At 35.7% G+C, this 24,860-nt stretch overlaps 1 protein-coding gene across 2 annotated transcripts in view; it reads right to left on the reverse strand.

The window, feature by feature from the left end:
- DNTT (DNA nucleotidylexotransferase) overlaps positions 1–24,658 on the reverse strand; it is an 87,586-nt gene extending 62,928 nt beyond the window's left edge. For both annotated transcript variants that reach the window (XM_027672088.1, XM_027672087.1), the window contains exons 1-5: positions 24,456–24,658; positions 21,026–21,200; positions 14,474–14,596; positions 3,710–3,880; positions 2,361–2,432 (exon numbers count right to left, since the gene is read on the reverse strand). In XM_027672088.1, the coding sequence (XP_027527889.1) occupies positions 2,361–2,432; positions 3,710–3,880; positions 14,474–14,596; positions 21,026–21,200; positions 24,456–24,658 (744 nt within the window). The remainder of the gene's footprint in view (positions 1–2,360; positions 2,433–3,709; positions 3,881–14,473; positions 14,597–21,025; positions 21,201–24,455) is intronic.
- Positions 24,659–24,860: the final 202 nt, after the last annotated feature.

Consider the following 24,860-nt stretch of genomic DNA (forward strand, 5'->3'; position numbering starts at 1 on the left):
TATAAGACATATGTTGAAAGTCACTAACAATATTGTTTTCCAAAATGGGATTCCATTTCAAGTAAAAACTGTAACTTTTGTTTTCTTGCATATTGCAAACAGCCTTATGATTTTCAGTCTTCACATGAGTCAAGCGAAATTCCTCTACATCTTATTTGGAGTACATATTTCACTATTTTGCCTATTGGGAAAAAGAAAAAACAAACAAACAAACAAACAAAAGAAATGCCCAAATCTACCAGTCTCTGAAGTTTCTGTGTGGTTGTATTCCATTTATTCCAAAGTAATTTTGTATACTAACTTATTCCCCACAAAAGGATGTAAAGCAAAAATGTCACAGTTGTAAGCATTATTCAGTGGATCAATATTGCGGATGAACAATAAATAGTGATATAAAAGCAAGAGGGAAAACTTTCATGCTTGCCTGAAAGCACATTTTTTACATTCAGTTTGTCAATACTGAAGCTCTCCATAGTTTCTTTGTACTTTTATGGAATTCAATGATTTGCTGTGTAAGACACAAATAACTGCTGTTTTGCATTGAATCTATAACCTCTGAATTCCAACCACGCTAGCTTTACTTTGTGTTTTTCTAAAGAAATTAATTCATTGGAAATAATTAAGATAAAGCAAAGAGAAAAATTAAAATCATGGATAATATTAAATAGGAATAATTCTACAATTTGTATATAATGGATGAAACTACCTCTTCTTTGTCTGAATCATGGGTGTTTATGAAAGAATGTGCTTTTTTTAAATACTTAGATTGCTATCTTTTAATGTTTTTGCTAGTGCTAAAAGATTTTCAAAAGGGTCTATTACTGGGTTTTAAATGATTCTAAGAGACTTAATTAATGTTGGGATAGAGAACTAAAGAAAATGGATTCTGCGCCACTGTTCAAATTTTTAGGAAAAAAAACCCCCACTGCATTTTTTTTCTTTCCATACAAAGATCCATTATTATTTGGTATATTTACAGATGTCAATTGAGAGATGCTGCCAGCAGTGCAGCACAAGGAGCTGGTAGCCCGTTTCTTCGATTGTGTGTGCAGCCACTGCTTTTCTTCAGCTCGTGAAATAAATTACATGAACCCATTTTCTGGAGCATCCAATTCTACAAGGAGCCAAACTGACCATGTCAATTCAAGTATCCTACATCTAAAACACAGACTATAATTTAATTCAGTCATTTGATAACTATGGTCCTGGGGCCAGCAGTGACCTTTTAAGTCATGATGAGTGATGCAGCAGTCACCATGACCATGCTAAACAGTAAAATCTAGGAATTCACTAATATGGGATTCTTCTTGGCTTTTTCAGAAACTCATAAAAATTGGTGGAAACAACTGGTTACAACCAAATTAGCCAAAATGTCAAGACGTGCTTGGCCAATAAGTTTGTTGTAATTTTGCATATGAAACAACACATAGAGAGTATTTGAGATAATTTTTCCCCTGATAGGTTTTATTCTAATCTCCAAGATACTTTCTTAAACCCCAAAATATCAGATTTAATGGCTGATCCTCAATCATGAATTAATAAGCAAGTCTGGTTCGTGAATCCTGCTATACACATGAATCTACACCTCTTTTCTGAATATTGCTAGAGATACATTAGCAACTTTCACTGGACATCAGTTCATATCTGTGTCACAGGTCAGAGAGAATGGAAGAGCCTTTTGACAGCTGAAGTAAAAGTGAGTAATGCAGGGGAGAATTAAACAGTTGCATTTGATTTACTCTCTGTTTTAATTTTTTCTGAAGACAGAAACAGTGTAGTCATAGAGACTAAAACTGCAGATAAAAATATATTTGTTCGTATATATACATACAGTTTATATATTTCCAATGGAGAATTCAATGAACATTTCAGAAATGGGAACTGCAATATTTACATGGTTTAGATTCCCTGCAAGTATGAAGTAGTGTGACTATGACTCTACAATCTGCCTAACAAAGAAATATCTCCAGCCCTCTTCCTTCTGCCTCACACCAAAGAGAATTATAATAGATTTGAGTCATCTTCTTCACCTGGATTTTTCTTAATACAAGAATAAGATGGTGTAGTGTCAAAATGATAATCAACTGAGGTAGAAATAAACCCAACATTCAATTAAACTTACAGCAAAGAGTATGCATTACATTAGTTTTCAGCAACTACATATGCATCACATTAATTAAAAATAGAAAATGATTTCACCGTTATTCTTTATCAGTTTCTCGATCTCCTTTTTATTTAAGACCTTTCTTTCTTTGCACTTGATATCAGTTGTTCCTTTATAATAAAATCAATGGTTATGTCTAAGTTCTACTAAAGGGAGAGAAATTTGAAACTACAGCAACAAAACTCAAAGGATTTACCTTAAATGCCTTGTATCGCTCATCATTTAACACTTCTTTAACTCTAGAACTCTCTCCTTCTTCAATAATCCCCTAAACAAGAAAAACGTTACTTATAAAAAATAAATTTAAAAAACAATTGTAAAATTTTACCCCAGTGATAAGATTTAGACAAATAATCTTAAAGAAAGTTTTATCAATCTGTACAAACATGAAAAGAATCCTTAGCAAACATATTGTTTTACTTCATCAGGATCAAACTCTGGAATCTTTTTAAAGACAGAAAATTACTGAAGAATAAAGGAGAAACTGGAACCACAGAATAAATTTCACAGTACTTATTTACTCATAAATTTACTCAAGGATGAAGTAGAAACCGAGACCATGGAATACATTTCACAGTACTTATTTACTCATAAATTCACAGCTAGAAAGCAGTTATTTATCATAAACTATCAATGACTTGTCCTGAAAATTAGATTTCATTATTTGGTTTAGTTTACTTCTCCTAAAAGTAAAAGCATTGTAAGAACAAACATATTTTTTCTTGAGTGTAGAGTTCTTCTAGTCTTTCCGATAAAAACTAAAACCAAAACAAACATAAAACCCCATCAATATAACCCCAATAAATCACTCTATTTTCTGTGGGATCATAACTGAATTCCCAGCTCCCAGGTAGTAGGTACAAAAAGCACTTCAGAGGCTACATTCTTAACTGATGAAATGAGGCAAACAAGGAGCATAACACTCAGCAATGACCCCTCCAGGCAGCTGAGACCCTCTCATCAGCTGCCTGCTGGAATAACAGCACCTAAGACATAGGGTCCTGAAAAGGCTAGGAAGTAAAGAAAAATGTAGGGAATACTCAAAGTTCCAAGACGAATGTAAAGTTCATCCATCACTTGGATAAAAGGCTCTGCTACAACTATATATAACTGGCTATAGCAAGGTAGGATTTAACATTAAAGTACTAAAATATTTAGCAGTTTTGCAAAAATAGTATTTCTAATAAAGCATTCAGGCGAGCAGAGTAGTCACATGAGTAAAACTATTAACAGTTAACCTGTTGCATCCAAATCAGTGTGAGCCTTTAAAAATTACATGCAAAGTTGATACTGCACTATTTAACTCTTTGTATTTATTCACTAGTTACCTTCATTCCTAAGGGTGGAGATGCCATGGCAGAACCTCATGTTACTACAAAAGATTTCCAGAAATCATTCCATTCTTAGTAACAAGGATAATATATCCTTATTACAGGAAATACAGAAGGCTGTGTACATACACACAGATACCTATGCTGCTCTCTGTGACCTCTAAATGTAGATCTGTAAAAGAATCAATTGACAGATAATTCAGAAGTACATTACCTCAATGACATCTCTGACTTGGTCTCCTATGCAGGGCAACCCTTGTATATCTTTCATTCTAGTTACTGGAAATGGAAGATATTTCAGCAAAGAAGCTGCCCTCAGAAATTCCAGACAGAATATTTCATTTTCTTTGAACTCATAATTTTCAGCCATTATCTCAAAGGCATCCTGGGGTGGGGGGAGGTATAGAAAGAAAAATTAAAGTTTAATAAAAGCTTAAAATATTCAGTATAGTCCTTAGAAAGGTTACTTTGAATTCCAATTCAATAATTACTTCTTTACACTAGCATGAAAAGAGAAAGTTCATTTAAAAAATAAAAAACCAGCCTAATTTTCTAACCACTTGAAATTTTCCAGGGATCATAAAAATTTCATTTTAGAGACAAATGTAAGAAAATATTTTGATCTGTAACAAATTTGAAAATCTTTTGTGAGATATGCTTTCTGTATTTTGTGAAGATCTTATTAAATCAATGTGAAATAGAGCCATAATTTTTAGAATTATGTAATAATAATAATGGCCAGTCTTCGCGAACGAAGATTTGGGGAAAGGTCTTTTACCTTTCCAGCCTGCGCAATGGATTTTTTAGGTGAGACACAGCATGCGCTGAACTGAGCCCACCCTTTAATCCTAAGGTTCATCTGCCGGGGCCAAGCAAGCTTGGACAATGGCAGTGAGGTCCTCAGGACGTAGGTTTGTTTAGAGTGACCTTCTCATAGATGGATGGCCTCACAGGGCTAACGGGCTCCATCTGCCCGGGGGGACTGGGAATCGAACCTGGGTCGCAGAGGTGAGAGTCCTGCATGCTAACCACTAGGCCACCAGGGGTCCCCAAGAATTATGTTCAACCATAAATAATCCAGTAGGCCAGTATGTGACATCTGCACTTTCAGACACAACCAAACAGGAGTCTGCGGCAACACTGGAAACCACCACCTTCTTTTTAAACATGTAGCCATGCTTCTATTTAGTAATCTAGGAAACAAACAGACTTTTTCCTCATTTTTCAGATGTATAACCCATGTAAATAGAAACATATTTTCTTTATGGTTCTTCAGCTGTCCAAGGTTTGGTTTATTTGACATTGCACTCAAAAATACCTGGAGAATGTCCATATGAATCTTTTATTTTAAACTATCCATATGCAATTTATGCAGCTTTGAGGTCTATATCCCTCCTTATTTATATATATATATATATCCATCTATCTAGTCTTGATAGCAACAATTTTTAGAAATGAAATGCAGGGAACAGATCGCACAGTGGTGTAGAGGTATTTTTTTGTTGTTGTTTCCCCTTATAGGATACGAGGTTTTGAGAGGGAACAAACGCTGCAAAATAAGTTTGTGAATAACCTAAGACATTACAAAGGTTTGTAGCTGATTAGCAGCCGGAAATCCAAGTTCTTAGTGAAACCTTTCAGAAACATAAAAAATTTTCAAGACTGCAAAATTAAGCTGTTTCTTCAGAAATGTTTAAAAGTGTATCATTTCCAGAAGAGACTTTCACTGTTCAGAATATTTACCTAAAATGTATCCCACACCTGGCCATTCAGGATGCTCTTGTGTATGATTCAAACGGCCCAGGGCAGGCTAAGTACAGACCAGGAACCAGCCAGCCTTGCAAAGCGCCCTCACTGTATTGCATCCTGCCCTCCTGCCAGAGACCCCATTTCCTACTCTTCAGGCAGGCTCTCAAGAGCAGCTGGCAAATCCCAGCCTTGTGTTCCACTGCATCAGTTGCTGCATATCCTTCCTGTTTTCCACCTTACTCCTGTTTCCTCTTTGACCCACAAGGCATTACAAAAAAAAACCCCAAAGAAGTGGCTGTCAGTTTGCATCTGCCTGCAATTACCACTTCACGGAGCTGTAGCCCAAGTGCCTGTTCAGAAATGTTTTGGAATGAGTAACACCCTGTGATAAAGATAGCAAGAGACAGCAAATGGCTTACCAGAGCAATGACTACAGTGGATAATAGGAAGGAGAAAGATTAAAATTCTTTTTCCTGCCCTCAGTGTTTATGGGATCACTGTTCATGTTTAGCCTCAAATTTCATTTAATTTGTAATGAATATATAGTTTGTACAAAGCAAAATGATTTTAGATTTTGCTTTGATTTTTATCTTAGCATTACCGTGCTTTACATTCAAAGATAAAGCCAAGTAAAAACCAGCAGGCCTTGTACATCCTAAATGCCACATGTGTAATATCTCCAGGTGAGTCTGTCTCCAGCCCACTAACTGATGTGACAGCAAACCCAGTGAAGTCAACTCTTTATTACATATGTGGAATAGAGAATGGCATCTGTCACCGTGCATCGAAGGAATACTGCCTGATTTAAACAACAACAAGATTTTACTTTAGCTACCATCATGTACATTGTTAAAACAGAACAACTTCAAATTAAATGTACACATATTACATCTCATTGTTTGGTCAGTTCTAGAAAAATAGACCATCTGACATGATGGGTTGTTTAGATTATAAACATTATAGTCTCGTTGAAGTAAAATGAAAGTTTTGATCAAAATCTTCAAGAACACATCATCTTTACTGACCCTAGGATTTGCAAAACTTCCCTCTTAACAAAAAAAAAATATGAGATCTTAATGGTTTTGACGGTATCTCTCTAAAAGAAATAGGTGCCTTAGCTGAACAAAACCACTTTCCTTTTATTTATCTGCACTAATGTGTTAAAGTGTATAAAAATAATCAGGGCTTGCTGCAGATAATTTGCTTTGTCCTATATCACCAACATAACTTTGCTCTTTGATCTAAGAATCAGAAACCTGTTGTCTGTCTCGCTGGAATAATCCTCCCTTTAGCTGCATATTTATTTATCAGCTACCCTGATTAGTAAGGGCTGTGGAATTCCATTTTCATAACATTTCATGAAAGACTTCATGAGAAAGACAGCTGTTTAGCAACATGCTTGATCTGGAGGTTTTGACTACCATTTACATTCAACTAGCCCTTGGGTACAGGGTATCAAAGGGAGAGGAGAAAGTGCTCCTTTGGGGGGAAAAAAACCCAAAAATAAAAACCAAAAAAAACCAACAAACTAAAACAATCCAAAAACCAACCTATTAGAAAAATAATGCACAAACCTTAGCTTCCTAACAGCTGTGTTTAAGCTCTTACAGTGGCTAATTGTTGGATTTATTCAACTGCAGTTCTTTTTTCCACATTTAAGATCTTCATTTATGTTGTATACAATTACATACTTTTTGGTAAAAGACAAGTGCACATTATAGTTTCCATTTAGAACGAGAACTAATGTAGGAAAAAGGTGAAACTACCAATTTGAGGTCAGGAGCAGTAAGGATTCATCCCAGTTTGTATATGGAAGAAAAAACACAGCATAGAAAGTACTGCAAAGCAAATGGGAAAATATATTTTACAAGTGGGGTGACAGGAGTCAGATGTTTCCTCTGCTATGGGTTTTTTTGGATCTTCTCCCAAGTTGTTACTATTTTTGTTCTTTAACAGCTTCAAAAATTCTTTCCTACTATGGAGTAGAAGATGCTAATTCTTGCTTCAAGTGAGATTTACTGTTCCACTCACAAAATTACGATTACTTTTGCTTTCTTTTTCTCTCTTTATGATCTGTACACATGAATACTCAAGAAAGCAGTGTTTGGCAAGAGATTTCCTACTCCTGTTAGCACTAACAGCATTAATCAGAAGCAGAACTAAAAAGATAGAATTGCTACCTTCTTGTTAAAATAGTCTATACCAATAAACATTGCCAGAAAATACTTCTCAAAAGTAACTGCTCATCAGTATGTATTAATGACAGAGACTGGCAAAGTCATGCTCTTGATTAGGATGCTCAAAAAGTCTGGAGATGTCTTTTTTTCTCACTCCCTGCAGGCAGCCTCTCACATGCACATCTAAATAATTGTATTCTACACTGAATCATCAGCCATCGTGACAAATGTGTCTGCATATACCAGCACCACTACTGCTGTAGAGAGGTATTAGTTCCTTTCTACTAGCAGGAGGGCAGTTTTCAGAAAAGCTGTGTCACCATCACTACTGAAAAAGACAATCTCGTGTAGCATTTTACTCAGAGGTTGTTGACAGTCAATGAGAAAATACAATCAAAGCATTTTTATGATTCTAGTTTACATTTTTCAGTGTTTTCCTGCCTTTGTGAAGCTCATTAAGCTCCTTAAAATAAACAATTAAAGATTATTGAATATTCATTATTCCCTGTACAAAAAAAAACCCCATTGCCTGCAAATGCTGCAACTAATTACAGATCTGTCTTTTTAAATAAAACTGCTTCTGACATTCTTTTTGATAAAGTTTTATTTTATTTTTTTTAAGAATGATATAGTTCACAATGAACAATATTCCAGAGGGAAAAGCATATAAAACTCTTATATTAGCTGAGAAAAATCTTTGAAATCTAGTAGATCTCTGGTGAAGTCTACTTATGGTGACATAAAAAGGAAAGATTACTTACCCCTCCTTCATCCTAAACCTACATATTTCTTACATTAAGCACCTTGCCATTACTTTATCAATCAAATTAACATTCAGATTTCCCGTTTAAAAGTACCAGTTAAAAGGAAACTAAATTTCTAGACATTTCCAGGACATGGGATTTTCATAATCTTCAGGGTATTCTGCAGGGTCTGCTCTAATTAAATGTGATAGTCGGGCTATATTTCAGTTCTTCAGTTATTGCAAATTTTACTTCTGTGTCTGAAATTGTGGAATGTATGTTTGTGAGACTTGGATTATGGAAAAATCTGGGGTTTAAAAGGACCTCCAGATCCCAGTAGGTCAGATCCAAAAGTACACAAAGATTTTGCTGAGTGGTGTTAAAAATAAGGAAGATGACGTAGAAATTTTGAAACTCATTTTAAAATGAGATAAAATGTCATTAACAATGCAAAGTTACCATAAGCATCTTACATGTGTAAAAATGCACACTAAAATACCATAACTGCTAAAAATTAAAAAAGTGGAACCAACACAAAGAATAAGATTCTCAACTAATATATGATAATGATTCTCAGAAAAAAATAATAATCCATAAGGCTATGGTGGTTTCTGCCATCTGAACAGTTGACCCAATAACATTCAGTATAAATATCAGAGTAGAAGTCATGCAGAAAAGCAAAAGATAGTCATGGTCCCACGCTATGTTTCATCCTATCCTGCTCATTTCAACAAGACTGTCAGAGCAGTTCCATTGTCATTTGCAAAATAGTCTTCAAAAAGTCAGTTTAAAATTCTACGAACAAAAGTCACCAGTATTACCATACCAAAAAACATATTTTAAATCTAATCTGTTTTTTAAAGAAATCATTACAGCTTCATGGACAGGGCACTTGTCTTATTCCCATGCCTACATTGAACTCCTGTGCTGTGAGACTTTGGAAAGCTGCTTCACACATCCCTGCCATTGTTTCTGTTGTTATCTTTCATTCACTGCCTATTAGAACTGTGAACACTCCAGGGCTTGAACTGTCTTTTACAAAAAGTGCTTGTACAGCATCTCTTATAAAAAAGGCTCCTATTTCACTTGAGCCTGTAAACACTACTGCAGCACAAATTAAAAAAATATGAACATACCATTGTACAGGTAAATTTAATTCACCAAAGAGCTAAACAGCAAAGTGTGATTAAAAAAAAATAAAAATCCTACATGACACCAGTTTGAAAAACTATTATACTCTGAAAAGCAATTTGAGATAAATTGCTTTCCCTCTCACTAACTGCTTTCTAGTTGAAGTTTATTTAGTAAATTATAAATCCAAAGGATGGGTCCTAGTTCTCATAACATCAGTGTCACCAGTGTTTGATGCCCATTCAAAACTGACCAAAGTTTTAGAATGCCCCTTTCATTCAAATAATTTTCTTCTCTCATTCGCCAGCGTAAATCCTTACTTGTGTTTCAGCGGGAAGATATAAACGGCATGTGAACACTTTTTGGACAGACCAAGAGAGAAAATAAATACTTTCAGGTGCTTATTGCAAGAAGACTTAAGCAATTTGAGCCAACCTGTAGCCTTAACTTAAGTGACTTCCAACCAAATGAATTGATTCATTTTTTGTTCAGTCTAATTTTTTTAATCTGAACTGAAAAGCCCAATACTTGCCCAGATGCAAAGATTTTAACATGGTATCTTACACAGCTGGAGAAACAAAGAAGTTGAGAGAATAATGTAATAGCCTAATGTGCATGATCTCAGGGTCCTTGCATTATCAGAAATAAACATGTTAGCTTCAGCTGCTCCTCCTATTAACCAATAATATAAGGTTCATTCCTTAAAATAGAGTGGAACTCATGAGAAGTTTCCATATTTTTCCACATAATGTAAAAGAAAACAATACAATTGTGAAAATTGTGCTGACACAGCATAAAAATGCAGTTAGTTAATCACATAACTGCCCTAGATGAAAAATAGTGTGATAAGAAATATAAAATACAAAATGTCTATTACACATATACACAAGTCCAAGAAAGCAGCACAGACTTGACATATACATAAAAATTTGGATTGTTGAAAGGTACAGCTGTATTTATACTCTGTCTGTATTTTAGGGAGCACACTCCCACTTACCTCAAAAATCAGACGAGAAATTCACTCCTAGGACCAAACCATCAGTTAATTTTGAATAGGTATACACTTTGTATACATTTATAAAATTTGCAGTTTTGAGGTGCAGCCTGGAGAATTTTTACTGAAGTAAGCTATGTCAGTAAGACACTATATGTTATTAAAAGTATCCGTTCAGTTAGTGGTTTTCTACTGTACAGCTCCCAAGTTCATTATAAAACTAAAGTTGAGGTTCTTCTGAGGTCTGTTTTAAAATGGAATAATAATAATTGCTTGAGCCACTGGCATAACTGATACATGTTTCTGTAGATAGAAAAGAAAAAAAATTTAAAAGGAATACTTTTTGTCTGACAGAGTGGAAAAGAAGCCAGGCGTCTTTCCCATGCTAAACATCCGCATTCTCATTACCGTGAGTAACAGCCAAAGCAAAGTAACATTCAGTAGCATTAGCAATAAGCCTCAGAATCACAGAACCATTTGCCTCTGACTTAATTAGTTTCTTCTGTAAGAATTAAATTGTATTTTCCTCACAAAGAATGTCTTTCTGAATTTTATTGCAGTCTGGTATTAATATTCAAATCCAGCAACCCCTCTCAGGCACAGTAGAATGACTCCTTTCATTTTAGCACAAGAAAACACAATGCAGCCCCCAAGTGTAAATTTTCAGTGGGAGAGGGAGGCTAGCTCCAAATGAGCTAGAGCATAATATTGTAATATTATATTCCATAATAACATTAATGTTTAAGACAAACATAAAGGAAACATGCTAAGGTACAGACTCCACTGAAAGGATTTGCTCTTTTGCTTTGCAGCTTTACCCGTCTGAACAGCTACAGTTCACCTGTGGAGTCAGGTTTATGCATTCAGGTGCATTCCTGGAACACCCAAATCAATAAAGCCTGTGGTAGTGGTTCTCATCCTACACACCATGAGGCCACAGCACGTGATGCACAGTGACCCAAAGACTGCACGAAGCCCAAGTCTGAAGCAGTTGGGTTTCCACTCCGTGCTGACACACAATGCCGCTGTCTCCTTCTTGGCACACAATTTGCCATACTTATTCTGTTCCTCACACAACAAGCCTTACCACTCAACAGCCCATAAAAAAATAATCCGGTTAGGATTTGCCCCATACTGAAGATAATAACGAAATCTTGACATCTGCACAGTTTTTGCCAACCCTTCTTAACTTCTTCCATGATATAAAACCAGTTTGTTGCAACTTTCTGCAAGTTATTTTCTGGCTATTACAACAGAAAGGAAACATGAGACAGTTGAACATAGACATTGCATCTAGTGTATTAATCCACCACATTTTCCTCACGAGCTCTCACCAAATCTCTGCTATTTTGTTTTAATAAGTGGTTTTTCATGGGGAAACATATGCAGGACTCCAGACTAAAATTATCACTAATTATCAATTTCTACAGAAATCAAGTCCCCAAAAGTGCCTCTTCCAAGAAATAAGCACATCCAAATCCTTGTACGCATGTCATTGCCTATTAGTGACTGTTCCAATGTAACAACTCCACTTTCTCAAACACAACTACTACTTATTAGAAAGAGGAATTTGATACAGCATATCAGGGCAAAGTCTAGCAAAAAGAAGAATCTAAGAGCTCATCCAAGAATGCATAACAAATAATAGCTTTGTACCCCTATTACAGTCAAGATCAGAAAGCAATTTTGTCAAGCTAACAAAAGAAAACAGAAAATCTGTAAGAAAAGGGAACAACCCTGGCTCATGAAATAAAGTTGTTATAATAAAATACTACCATCAACACATATCAAGATGGTTAGGACCCAATTTTCAGGATGTATGGTATTGAGCCAGGGAAAATCTGTCATTTAATGGTTGGCTGCCCACAGCATGCACAAGTGAATTATGCCAATGCTTCAGTGCATTTGCTAAGTGCTTGCACTGAAAATCTGTTGGAACACTTTTATTTGAGAACGTGAATTACAAGTTTAATATAAGACCAACAAAACAACAGCAATCTAAAAATCAGGCTCCTATGACATTAGGCAGACTAACTGGCAGGCCTGCAGGGAATGGGCCAGCACTGGCAGTCCATAAACACCCAAGTCCTTCAGTTGTCATTGCAAGCTTTGGTTGTGAGGGACAAGAGCAACAGCCCTAAGGAGTTCCACTACAACTCTCAAGATGCAGATGTTAGGCAGACTCACAGACATTAGCAAGTTGCACCTCTAGAAATAAAATTCAGCATGAACTCAGAATGATTGCTGTCAAAGTATGAAGATGAAAAACTGACACCTTTATTGCTACAAAACCTAATTTCTACCCAGAAATGTTTGATATATAGGAAAACAGAAGGGAGTCTCAGTGCTCCAGTCATCAAACAGCCCTGCTTCTAATGTGTTCAGCTAAATTAATTTATAAAATCCAAGTTGTACTCTGACATTAAGACTGCTGCAATGATAAACCTAGAAGTAATTTAGGGATTGCCTCTGTGAAACACATGTGTAACAGAAACCATTCAAAATGCATGTGCTCAAAATGTTAATGATAATTAAAAATCAACAACAATTTTGTGCGTTCTAGGGCAACCATTTTACTTTGCCATTAACCATCCTAATTACTTTTAATTTTTTTACCTTCAGAATGTCTGACAAAATGTTGTAATACAGAAAATTCAATAAAGAGCCAGACTCCCACATTCCACCGTTTTCAGGAAGTGTAGAACTAAGACACTTAATTCCTTTTTCTCCAAGAAGGCTAGTATTTTACATCATCTTTCAGTCCTACAATGTTTGGTCTGACATTTTCCCCTACAGAAGCTTGTATTTGATTTTTGTAAATAGTGAAAAAGAATGACTGCTTTGAAGAGGTTAAATGGTAACATTCGCAAACTTGTTTTTCTAACAGGAGGTGAGGCACAACAGCCATTCAAAAGAAGCAGTTTGGGGAATGTTAGAATCACTGGGGTTGGAAGGGATCTCAAGACGTCTCTAGTCCAACCTCAGGCTCAAAACAGGGTCAAAACCTCAATCATGTTGCTCAAAAAGGGACTTTTATTAAATAAGCAAACAGTTTAACATATTTGAGTACCATAAACAATACTATATAATTGATATAATTGATGATTCTTTCAAAGTATCACTACAAGGCAAATTTTAAGTTGTTTAGTTTTTAACTGTACATTCTCAGGTAATTGTGGAGTTGCTTGTAGGTTTATCTTTAGTTCTGAATTCTCAGAGGTTTTAGTATTTACCTTGTATATGTTTTTTATTCACAAATAACTGGTATCCATTGCTATTCTTTTCATATGGATCTTACAAATAATATTTACTTGAAAGATTTGTGTATTTATAGTCAGACACATAGCAGAATCATAAAAATTATAAATAATAAAAAAACGAATAATAAAGCTTTAGAAAAAATGAGCGTTTAATGTTATAATCAAAACATATGCATACGAATATGCCAGATGTATTCAGACTACACTACATTAGAGTTTCTGACAAATGTTTCCTATTGCTTAGTGGTCACTGAGTACCTGGAGCCAGCCAAGAGGAGATATTAGGTACAATAAAACTTAAGTGGAATTTAGACCAGAGGACTCAGGCTCTTCATACCCGCTAAAATGTGTAATGTTATGAGCATTAACCAGGATATAAGACAGTCTCCAAGATTTTTATTTAACTAGACAATTCAAGAGGGGGTTTTGTCATGTTAAAGTAATTAATGTGCAATCTGTTTTCAGAACTACAGAACTGAAAATCTAAAATTTAGAATCATACTTTGAAGCAAACACCTGAACAAACTGGAAGACAGCACAGCAATTGTGAAGTACCCTGGACTGACCTAAACCAAGCTTTTGTTTATCATCACTTTTAACTTGTCAAATAAGACTGTGATGAAAGGCTAAAAGAAATTTTCAGATTACTGTTCTATCATTTATTTTAAAAATTCATGTGTTTACAAGCTATTAGTGTATTTAAAGATCCACTGTGTTAAGCTTTCAGCAGTACTTAGAGGATGCAATTAAGATTGCACTCAATTTTAATTTAAGAATGGCAGATTTATAACTTTTTTTAATTGTTATTGTGCTGCCTGTTTACTAACAAATTTGCTGAGGGCATCATAGAAAATACTGATGCAAGTACTATATTAATTATTTTACTTATACTAGTTTTTATTTCATGGATGGAATTAGTATTACCGTGAATTTCTTGTTGTAGTTATTTAAAGTTGTCTTCCTCTGGCACGAATACTGAGACACTTTTCTTGCAATAAATGATGGCACTTCTGATTCAGGTGTATTCAAAGGAGATTGACATTGCTCCTAAAAAGAAAAAAGAAGGATTGATGACACACCTGTCAAATAGCTAAAAAATACAAAAAATACATTTCATGGGCCCAAAATATGTACTTTTAAAGAGAAGGCAAGAGAATAATAATGCTCCTACCATCCTCCTAGGAAAAACATTTGATTTCACATTGCCTACACTGACAGTACCAGTTTATCTGGTGGTTACTGGGATTTTTGATTTTCTGCAGTAAGTTCTTACAGAGAGTTTTCAACCACACTGCCATTTAAAAAAAAATAAAAGCCCATCTAAGTGGTGCGTGTCTCTACTACTCCTACTATTGCAGTAAGACTGAGCAGATAAGCTCAAAAGAACAGAAAATTTTCCTAGAAAACATTAGATTATTCAATATAAGATCGGGAATATTAGACCAAAGAGGAAAAAAAAATTAAAAAAAGATAAATTCTCAAATAACTGACTTTTTCAGTCTGTAGCTAAATTCAGTGGTGGATGAAAAATATTTGTATGACTTGAAAATAGGGTTTTCTCCCCTCTTGCAGGTAAAATGATAGAAAACTTTTTTATTTGGATTTAATTCACTAAGATAAATGTTCTATTTTGGGGTCATTTTAGAGTGAAGGAAACATTTATAAACAGCTACAGAAGAGTAATGTCCATCCTTTTCTTATTCAACAGAGTGTTCACTTTACAATGTGGTTTTTCACTCAGTCAATTCCCATACATGCTGATCCAATTCAGACATCATTTTTAGATGTTCGCTGAATCAAGGAAAAAGAGCCAGATGCCAGATCTCTAACAGGCATTACCTAATCACCAGGCAACCCACCTTTGAAGGATGGAAAGGGAATTCTCCTGAAAGACAGGATACAGAGACACATCCCCACTGGCAAAAGAGTCCTGAGCATGAGTCCTCAATATGTGAGTGTCCTGACCAGTGAGGACCAGGAAAAAGACAATTTTGCACTGATTTTTCTGCTGCTTTATGTACCCAATTCCTTAGCTTTCATTAAATGTGCCAAATCTGAAATACTTCAGAAACACATGGTTCCTCAGCATTTCTGTGTATTTTTTGCTATTTGTCATTTTGTCTGAAAACTTTGGGCAGATCTGTCAAAAACATATTGCAGTGCATTATCCAAAGCCACAGGGAAAGGGTTCAACAACAACGATAAAAAAATCACAAACACATAGAAGAAATTTTTGCCCCAATTATGGTATGATGAGCCCTTTCTCCCCTGTATTCAAAGACACAGGCAAAAGGCTAGCAAACCCAGAAACATGTGCCTTCACAACCACACCCACGCACATAATTTCATGCTAAATTGCCTTTGTATTTGATACAGAGTAGTTAAATATCAGCATTCACACACACACAAAATGCATTGCACAACTGAAGGAGCAGTGAATTATATGGTAGTTTTCATAATATACAATGAAAGGAAGAAAGCCATTTTAGGTGTAAGACCACTCTTGGGAATAACCAAAATGGGTTTCAGTCAGGATCAACAACACAACTCATCCACTTTTGCACGTGTTCGTGAATTATATTTTTCAATTGATTTTAAATCACATAAACTATGATTGATAAGTGCTAATATACTGCTTGAAAATATAGTGTCAGCTGCAAAGACAGTGAACAAACAGAATGTTACTGAATAGAATACATAATAAGTTGCTGTCTTCATTAGGACACAGACATACAAAGCACAGAGACCTACATGCAGCATTACCTGACATTGTGGATGAAAGCAAAATTAATGCAGAAAATGTATGCATTTAAGAGGGTGACAGACTGGGCATAAAGATCTTCTTCCTGCCTTGGCAAAGATATTTGAGCATTCTTTTTAATCAGTAAGAGTTTTGTGTTTAACTAGAGGGACTTGATTACATATAACAGAAGAAACTTTGGAGAGAAAACAGCAAAAACATCTATCAAACAGTAAGTACTATAGTCTGATTTTTAGGGAATGTTATGATGCCTGCATGAGAACTATAGAGATGATCTATCAGCAGTAGAACATGAGCAGGATTGATATCGCTTTTTGGTGGGAAAACCAGATGGGAAAAAATTGTTTGTACAGATTATGGGACAAACCTAAAGTTCCATCAATAGCAATTACAGTGTAGAACAGTGTGGGGAATCCTGAAAACTCACTACATCAAAAATAATTTCTAGTACTGAGAAGAAACAACTACAGGGATGAGAAAAATATAAGCATTAAAATTCCTTTTTTTTTTTTTTTTGCAGATTACTACATGAAAATGAAATTATGGTACACTGCACAGGGGCAACCATTGAAAAATTTCCAAATATGGGCTACTTAATCACTAGAGTTAGTCCAAGTTTGTACCCCATATCCAGGCTGCAGTAACGGTGAATGTCACTTGCTACTCCTTCACAGTGACATTTTACTCATGGCATAAGCAGAAAAATCAGCCTGTACCACTAACATTGGTTTGTACAGCAGAGAGACTTCATTACAGAATTAATCTTGTGGAGGACTACTTTGCCCTTTGTCAAATTATTTTTTTTACGCACAAAGAAGTATAATGACACAGGGAAATAACAGAGAGAAAATGAAGCAGCAGTGAATAAGATGCACAGATACAACCAGCTCGCAGCTTTGTGAAGTCCAGACAGCATTGATCAAATAATAAAGTCCGCTGATACCCAGCATTTTATGAAGAGGTGGCAGCCAGTTTATAAGTTTCGTTTTATTTTCTGGGAAACTCTGACTGGCAGTATGAAGGATCTCTTCCATTAGTTGCAGCCTCTTTCAGAAGAAAACAGAGTGAAAGGCTTCAGAAAATGTTAAATACGAGTCGCCTGACACACGATAAGGCAAGGGATCAAAAGATGGCACTTCCTTTTCCTAATGTGGAGGAAAATCCTTTGTTCAAAGAAATAAATCTCTTTTGCTTTCTAGGAGAAAAAAAAACAAAACAAAAAAGCAAAACAAACAAAAAACCAAACCCAACCAAAACAACAACAACAAAAGAAAAACAACAAACAAAAAACCAACTAAAAGTACACACAAACTAAATAACTACAAACTTTTGTTGTTGGAGTCACAGCACAGTTCTTAAGGCTGCTGAATGTGCCAAGCCCATTATGGTTCTCTTCCTTTCTTTTTGTCCCTCTGAAAGCTTCCCCTCTGCCTCTTTCTTTTCCATTACCCAGCTGTACTTTCTAGCACATGGGGATGCCTTTGTATACATCTAAACGTCCATGTCCTGCTATTGGCAAGAAGACCCATCTGCTTGTGGTGGTAAAGGTGCCTCTGGACAAAGACATACATTTGCCAGAGAAATATTATGAATTCCCTTTAAAGCGGATGTTCAGCTACCACATTTCCAAAAACTATTAAAATAAATGACGGCTATTAACTATAGAAGTCAACTGTTATCAAATGAATCAATAATAATTCAGACCATCTTAGATCTGGTCAACCAGTCTTTTATACTCTATAAATCATTAACATCAGAGCATCTCTCGGATCATTCGCAACCACAGAAAGATGTACTTTAATGACAATTGCAATTAGTATGTTAGCTAATGGTCTGTAACTCTGACTTTATTCCCCTTGTTTTGCACGGAGAAGGGCATTTCTTTCCAGTAATGCATTAAAACAAATGTTCTGAATGAAGAATGACCTTCCAAATAGGCTTCTTTAAGATCTGAAAGATGAAATCTTACTGCTATTGATATTAATGGGAATTTTACCACTAACTATATATGGATGAGATTTCACCCAAAACATCCCCCCACTGCAATCCATTCCTTTTACCTCAAAACCTTCATGATGTAGCCCAAGTTCAAGGTTTGTTAATTCACTTTCATTTCACATTTTACAAGTCTGACATAATGGACCAAATTTGTCTTCAGTGAAACTCCAATTAAATTGCATTATGTATGAGTTCAGTCTAGTACTTAAAAAGAAAATTAACCTTTAGTTCACACCTTCCTCGTTTCTCAAGGAAGAAAAAAAAAAACTAGCATGGTGACTCTGCAGCAATAAAATTTTTTTTAAATTTGCTGCACTTCCAGAATCTTTCTGGTTTTTTTCCTTCTTTGCTTTACAAAAATGTTTATTACTTTAAAGCAAATATATAATTAGGACTGGTCTCAACTATAAGCTTTAAAGTTAATGGTATAGCTGTCACTGGCTTCTGTATTGTATTCTACATTTATTAGCATGAAATCTTTATGTTGCAATAAAAAGAGAAGCTCTTACTTGCAGAGCCAGTCTCAAAGTATAATAATCATCTTCTGATAGTTCTAGTACCTTTTCCAGAAGTTTATGTTTCAGGAGTACTCCAAAAGGACTTTTATATAAAAAGAAAACTAAGGCAGCAAACTTCTCATTAATTAAAAAAAAACAAAAAAACAAAAAAAAAGCACATTGAGGAATTTTTGAGAATGACGAAGACATTTCTTCCTTTGAAAAAAAAAAAAATTATGAAAAGACATTTCCTGAATTTATATTTTTATGGCCTGTGAGATAACATAATGCAGTAATTACAAGGCTTCCTTTTTTTTTCTTTTTATATTAATTTCTTTAGTCTATTCTCCCTACAGCACATTCACTGAAAATATTATAAACATACTGCAAAAATATTTCATTGGAAGGATTTCAAATATAAACACATATTCTGTCATGGAATCATGCTGAGTCTGAGAGTGACAGCTGCATCTGGTGTATTCACTCCCCCCCACACACACTCCAACCCACAGTGTTATTAAACAGTAATTCTTTTATGTAAAAACCTGGAAAATAATTTCTGGCAATGAAAATGAAAGATGACTGAAAAAGATAATCAGGAGCTACAGTTTTTCTTGGGGAAGGGTGGCATTTAGGAATCATCCTTCCTAATCTAAACATCAGGATGAAGAAGCAGCCAACAGTGCAATATTGCTGTTGAATATTCAGGCATTCTCTGCCTCACAGGAAGCACACGCTGCAGATCCTGCCACGGTTCCAGTGTTTGCAGTCACCATTTTGCAGTGGGGTCACAGTTCACACAGACCCTAATCCAGATCCTCAGAAATCAGCAGGAATCCCTCATTTTGCTTCACAGAGCTTTAGATCAGACTTGTAGCTCTCTTGCCATGTAAATTAATTTCTTCACCAGTGCAAGTCCATCACTGTGAGGCTCAAGTGTGTGCAGAACAAGGGCACAGGTTCATCCTGCTGCCACACATGGTCTATTTCATGGCCGAGTGGGACGTGCTGTCACCGTGCTGGGCACAGCATGCCCAGGCATCCCTACCAAACCCTCATCATTTACTGTTTGTACTGGGGGTATTGAATACCACTGGTTCTCACTATGCTCCAATCCAAGAAATTAGGGATGATTTTGTCAGATATAGATCAGAGGAAAACTTATCATCCATTGCTCCAAGGTCAAACACCATTCATCAAATCACCAATGTAATAAAACTTCCTTTCTCTTAGCACAATTTTATTTGATGGTGCCAAGTTTGTAAATGCATGTCCACAGACTACAGCAGCCTTCATTTCACAGGTCCTTCAAGGACCCAGCTGTCAGCTGATCATCTCACAACAGCAAAAGTTTTAGTACTTTTGCATTGTTTTGAGGAGGCAAAGTATTCCATCAAAAGCCCATTAAAATACATTTCTCTCAAAATACATTTCTCTCAGTGGGATATCTACCATAATATTGAAGTATTTGAACAAATACCACAAGTACCAAAACCGCAACAAGAGACTCATTGATGGATATTTTGCCTTTAATAGCACTCTTTTTCTTTTTTAATACAAGAATGGTGCATGTTTTATGATAACATTTACAGGCTGAGAAAGTTGGGGTTGTTCAGCCTCTTCAGGCTCTGGAAAGACTGAACAGCAGCCTTCCAGTACCTAAAAGGTGTTACAAGAGAGCTGGAGAGAGAATTTTGACAAGGGCATGTAGTGACAGGACAAGGGGTAATGGCTTTAAACTGACAGAGGAGAGATTTGAATTAGATATAAAGAAGGAATTCTTTATGTGACAGTGGTGAGATAGTGTAAAAAGTTCCCCAGAGAAGTTGTGGATGCCCCATCCCTGGAAGTGTTCAAGGCCAGGTTGGGTGGGACTTTAAGTGACCTAGTCTAATGGAAGATGACCCTGCCCATGGCAAGGCAGTGGGAGTTAGATGATCTTTCAGCCCAAACCATTCTGTGATTGTGTATTACCAGTTTGTAACACATGCTGACATAGTAACTTCACATTACCAGACACTGATAGAGAAGGTATGGAAGATGTTTTCAATCTCTTAAAACTGTGTGAATTGCTCATGTAAACTTCAGGGAAAAAAGTTCAAATTCAAAAAAATTCAGAAATTATATCACAAGTATATATGGTTTAGGTTAAATTAAAAAAGAAAATTACAGCAGTTCATTTTGAATGTTACTGTATTCACACTGCAGGATCTGTCTTACCATGAGACGATACTTCATTTCGGAATCAACTGGTCTTCCTGCTTCCATGCAGGCTGTAAACCAGGAGATATCCAGTAGTTCAAACCTGGAGCTGTCATGCACAGCCTGTCCTTTCAGCCAGTCCAGCACCTCCAAGTAAGAGTTGTTCTCAGCCACAATATGAGTGACAGAGTCACTGTCAGGAAGCACACAAAAATATTTCTTTTTTTTTTCTGAATCCCACTGTACACAGATACAGAGCTGTTATTTCCATATTTACTTACCATCTACTTCCTGAAAATTGTAGTATATGTTGTATGTTAGGATGTGGGAAGCAGTTATGTTTTCATATCACCATAAATCTATTCCAGTCACTGACTCTGTTTTGAGGAAAGACTATAGTCTGACAGCTCCTGTAAGTGCAACATTTTCTTTCTTTCAGCATCATTTACCTTCCATAAGGCACTATCCTAATACACATCCTTTGTAACTCTGAAAATGTTTAGCTTGCACAAGCAGTACCATAATGAAAAGGCTGCTAGATGATACCTGACAGCCCCTCCCCAACACTTCTCATTAATGAGTGAAAGCTTTGCAATATTAAGATTGTTACTGGTAATTATTTAAAGCTTTAAAGCTAGTAATATATTTTTGAATATTTAAGTTTTCTGTACTTACATGAAGCCCTTTATATATGGCACTGTCAAATGTTCATGAATTAAATCTTATGAATAACATGCTCCATCTAAACATCACTTCCTTGCTGCCAAGTCTCTTACAAAACTGATAGTTCAGTAAATATAAAATTTGCAACTTCAGTTGTTGTTCAATAGACTATATGGTGTACATTGCCTAAAAGTATGGTAGCACAAAGGTTATTGAAGTAAATATGGGTTGGTGTACTAGAATAACACTGGAAAGGATCACATGATTAAAAAGACACACTTCTGTACCTGTCACAGGAAAATAATGGACAGGGACAAAATTATGTTTCAGAAAAAGATTACATACATACTTGGCATGATCTGTAATCTTCTATCTGGCCTGCTGATATTTCTCAGCAATTTTAGAAAACTACTAACTTGACAGGAAATTTTGAATGATTCTGAATGTTCCCTCGCCCCACACATCCCATGAGGGTGCTGCCACACAGAAAACCAGCAGAGATAATGTAGAAAATTCTTCATTTTCAAGGAATTTGTAGGACATCAGTATCTCTGAAGTATATGTCAACATTAACTTCTATCATTCAACAGATTCCTAAACTTCTTGGGGGAAAGGTACAGACAGACAGTGTCACTACTGGACGCTATTTTTACAGAAGTAAAGTTAGAATTGTAACATAAACTATTTTGATGGCAGCCACCTCCATTTGCAAGCCTCTGTGGCCTCCTGCTAGCCCATGTTGGTGACAACCTTGTGCATATACAATAAATTTCAAACAGAGCTGACAGATTGCTTTGCAACCCCTCTGTAACACCTGGAGAAGTTAAGCCATCAACCTGTCCAAGCAGACAGGACACCACTGGTAGAGACAGCTGGTTAGCATGGACTTCAAAAATTATGTGTGCTGTGAAAGGCAGACTGCACAACCTTTCAAAGCAAAGCACTTTCCAGAAGACCAATAAAAGCCCCTGGCCTATCCCTGTGACCCTTGTTCGAACAAATAATCACTGAATTCATCAAGTCATGAAAGCAAAATGAAAAGTACTGGAATCACTCCACAGAAAACTGTTATCAAATAACTCTTTGATGCAATAAACATACTATTTTTCGGAAATATAAGAAAGGTACTGAATGTACTATACTTCAGAAACATGAAAACTGTCATGATATAGCACAGATTTTTCTCTCCACATAGTGGAACATGAATAGCAGAGTCCATTGAAAAAGAATAAATCCCAATTTATTTTATTCTAAAAGATTCCAAATGTAAATAAAGTGAATCTCCATTAAATACTGCTTGGTTTATTATTATTTAACTCTGCTAAGTCCTACTTTAATTAAACTGTCACATCTTTACTTGAGTAAAAAAAAAAAAAACAACAGTTAGAGACATAGAACTTCTGCTTCCTGTGGTTTATTTCACTTCATATAAAATATTCATATGTAATGTATTTGTAGCAAGCTGCAGATCTGGGAACTTTGCCATCACTATCCTCACAGCAGCAGTTTAGATGCTGTGCACCAGTTTCCTCTGGTACCTGTACAGCTGTGCTTTTTTCTTGGCACAGAACATAACAAATTTAGCATTTCCTCTGGCATTTTCAAAACCAAAAATCAACAGTTAAATAGTTCTGTTTTATCCAGTAGCAGCTAAACTGAAATTAAATATAACACCTGCTCATGCAACTTACAGTAGTCTGAAATATTGACAATAAATATCTGTGTGTCAAAGCAGCTCAGATAAAGCCTCTGTTCAGTCCTCAACAGATTGTTAATGTGGGATTCAGAACAGCACACTTTATTTTTTTCCCCAAGAATCCAATTAGTTTTGTATCAGATGCTAATTGCCTGCTTCTGTTCAATACCTACTTGAATCTTGCTTTACAAATTATTTTATCCTCCCTTCTTTCTCAGGCTTTCAAAGTTGATGGGATTGAAAAAATCAGTGGAAATCAGCTTTTATAGGGAGGATCCAGTGGTATACTATCTTTATACAGATACATGATCAATATTTGGTTTTCCTTCAGCTACATAGTAATGTAGCTTTTGGAAAACTGTATAATGATATAACTAGCACTCGTGTAAAGCTCTGTTTGGATGAAGGCTTCCTTCAGAATGACTTGGCTTATTGAAACACCACCAGACAATTCTGCAGCTGGAGTATATTTTCACTCTAAAATGCCCCATCTGACATATTTTACTCCTAAGCTTTTTTTCTCCAGTGCTCTTCCAGATTGTACCAAAGTGTAAGCTAGTAACTTTGAGACTCACGTCAGGGTACTACAAAAAGATTAAATACTATAATACCAGTCAATGATGTAAAGAAATACCCACCTCAACCCATCACATTTTCCATTCCTGTATATTTAATTTTTTTTGTTTTGTTTTAGAAATTGACCATGAAGTTTAGATTAATTTTAACCTGATTTCAAGGGAGACATAAACAATGGCTGATTTAGATGAGCTTAAGACGTGGTTCATATGCAGAAGCATTAAAATTGACAGACTTAAGACAAATTAGAACCACAGATTTTAAAAGCGAAAAATCAGAAATTTTGCTAAGGTTTGTGCTCTCCCTGCTCTCTGCTCAGAAGACAACAGAAATGAACCACACACTAGGAACAGCCATTGAAATCCTAAAGCATCTTTATAGTGGGAAGAGCAAAGCATATCCACCAAATACAAAGGCAAATATTTCAATTACAGTCACTTGTATGACTGCATTTATTAAATTAGAATGCTCCAAACAGCATTGTTATTTCAAAACACACAAACATTTTCCTACCTTAGTTCACTTTCTACTCTGAAACCTTTTCTTCTTGCCAGCTCTGTCAAAAACATCCTTCTGGTTATCCCCATCTTCCTTTGCATAATAAAAATTACAAACTTAGTAAATTTTATTTCATAACTGCAGGAAACTTTTGGGGAATGTAACCCCTTCTGTCTCTTCCTATGGGAGATTACACCTGAAGCTTTGATTTTATCCATGATGCAAAGGTAGAAGTGCTTTCACTTGGGTAAAATGGAGATAACACAGCTTCTGCCAGGCAGCAGCTGTATTTAATGTCACCACCCATTGAAGTAATTTTCTTGTCTTCCTTCTGAAATCAAAAACAGGTGCTACACAAGCAGAAACATCACTTGATCTCTACCAGCTGGGACATCTTTCACAGAAATACTCCAGACAGGT

Source organism: Neopelma chrysocephalum, unplaced genomic scaffold (assembly GCF_003984885.1).
Source record: "Neopelma chrysocephalum unplaced genomic scaffold, ASM398488v2 Primary Assembly neopelma1_97390, whole genome shotgun sequence".
Taxonomy (NCBI): Eukaryota; Metazoa; Chordata; class Aves; order Passeriformes; family Pipridae; genus Neopelma; species Neopelma chrysocephalum.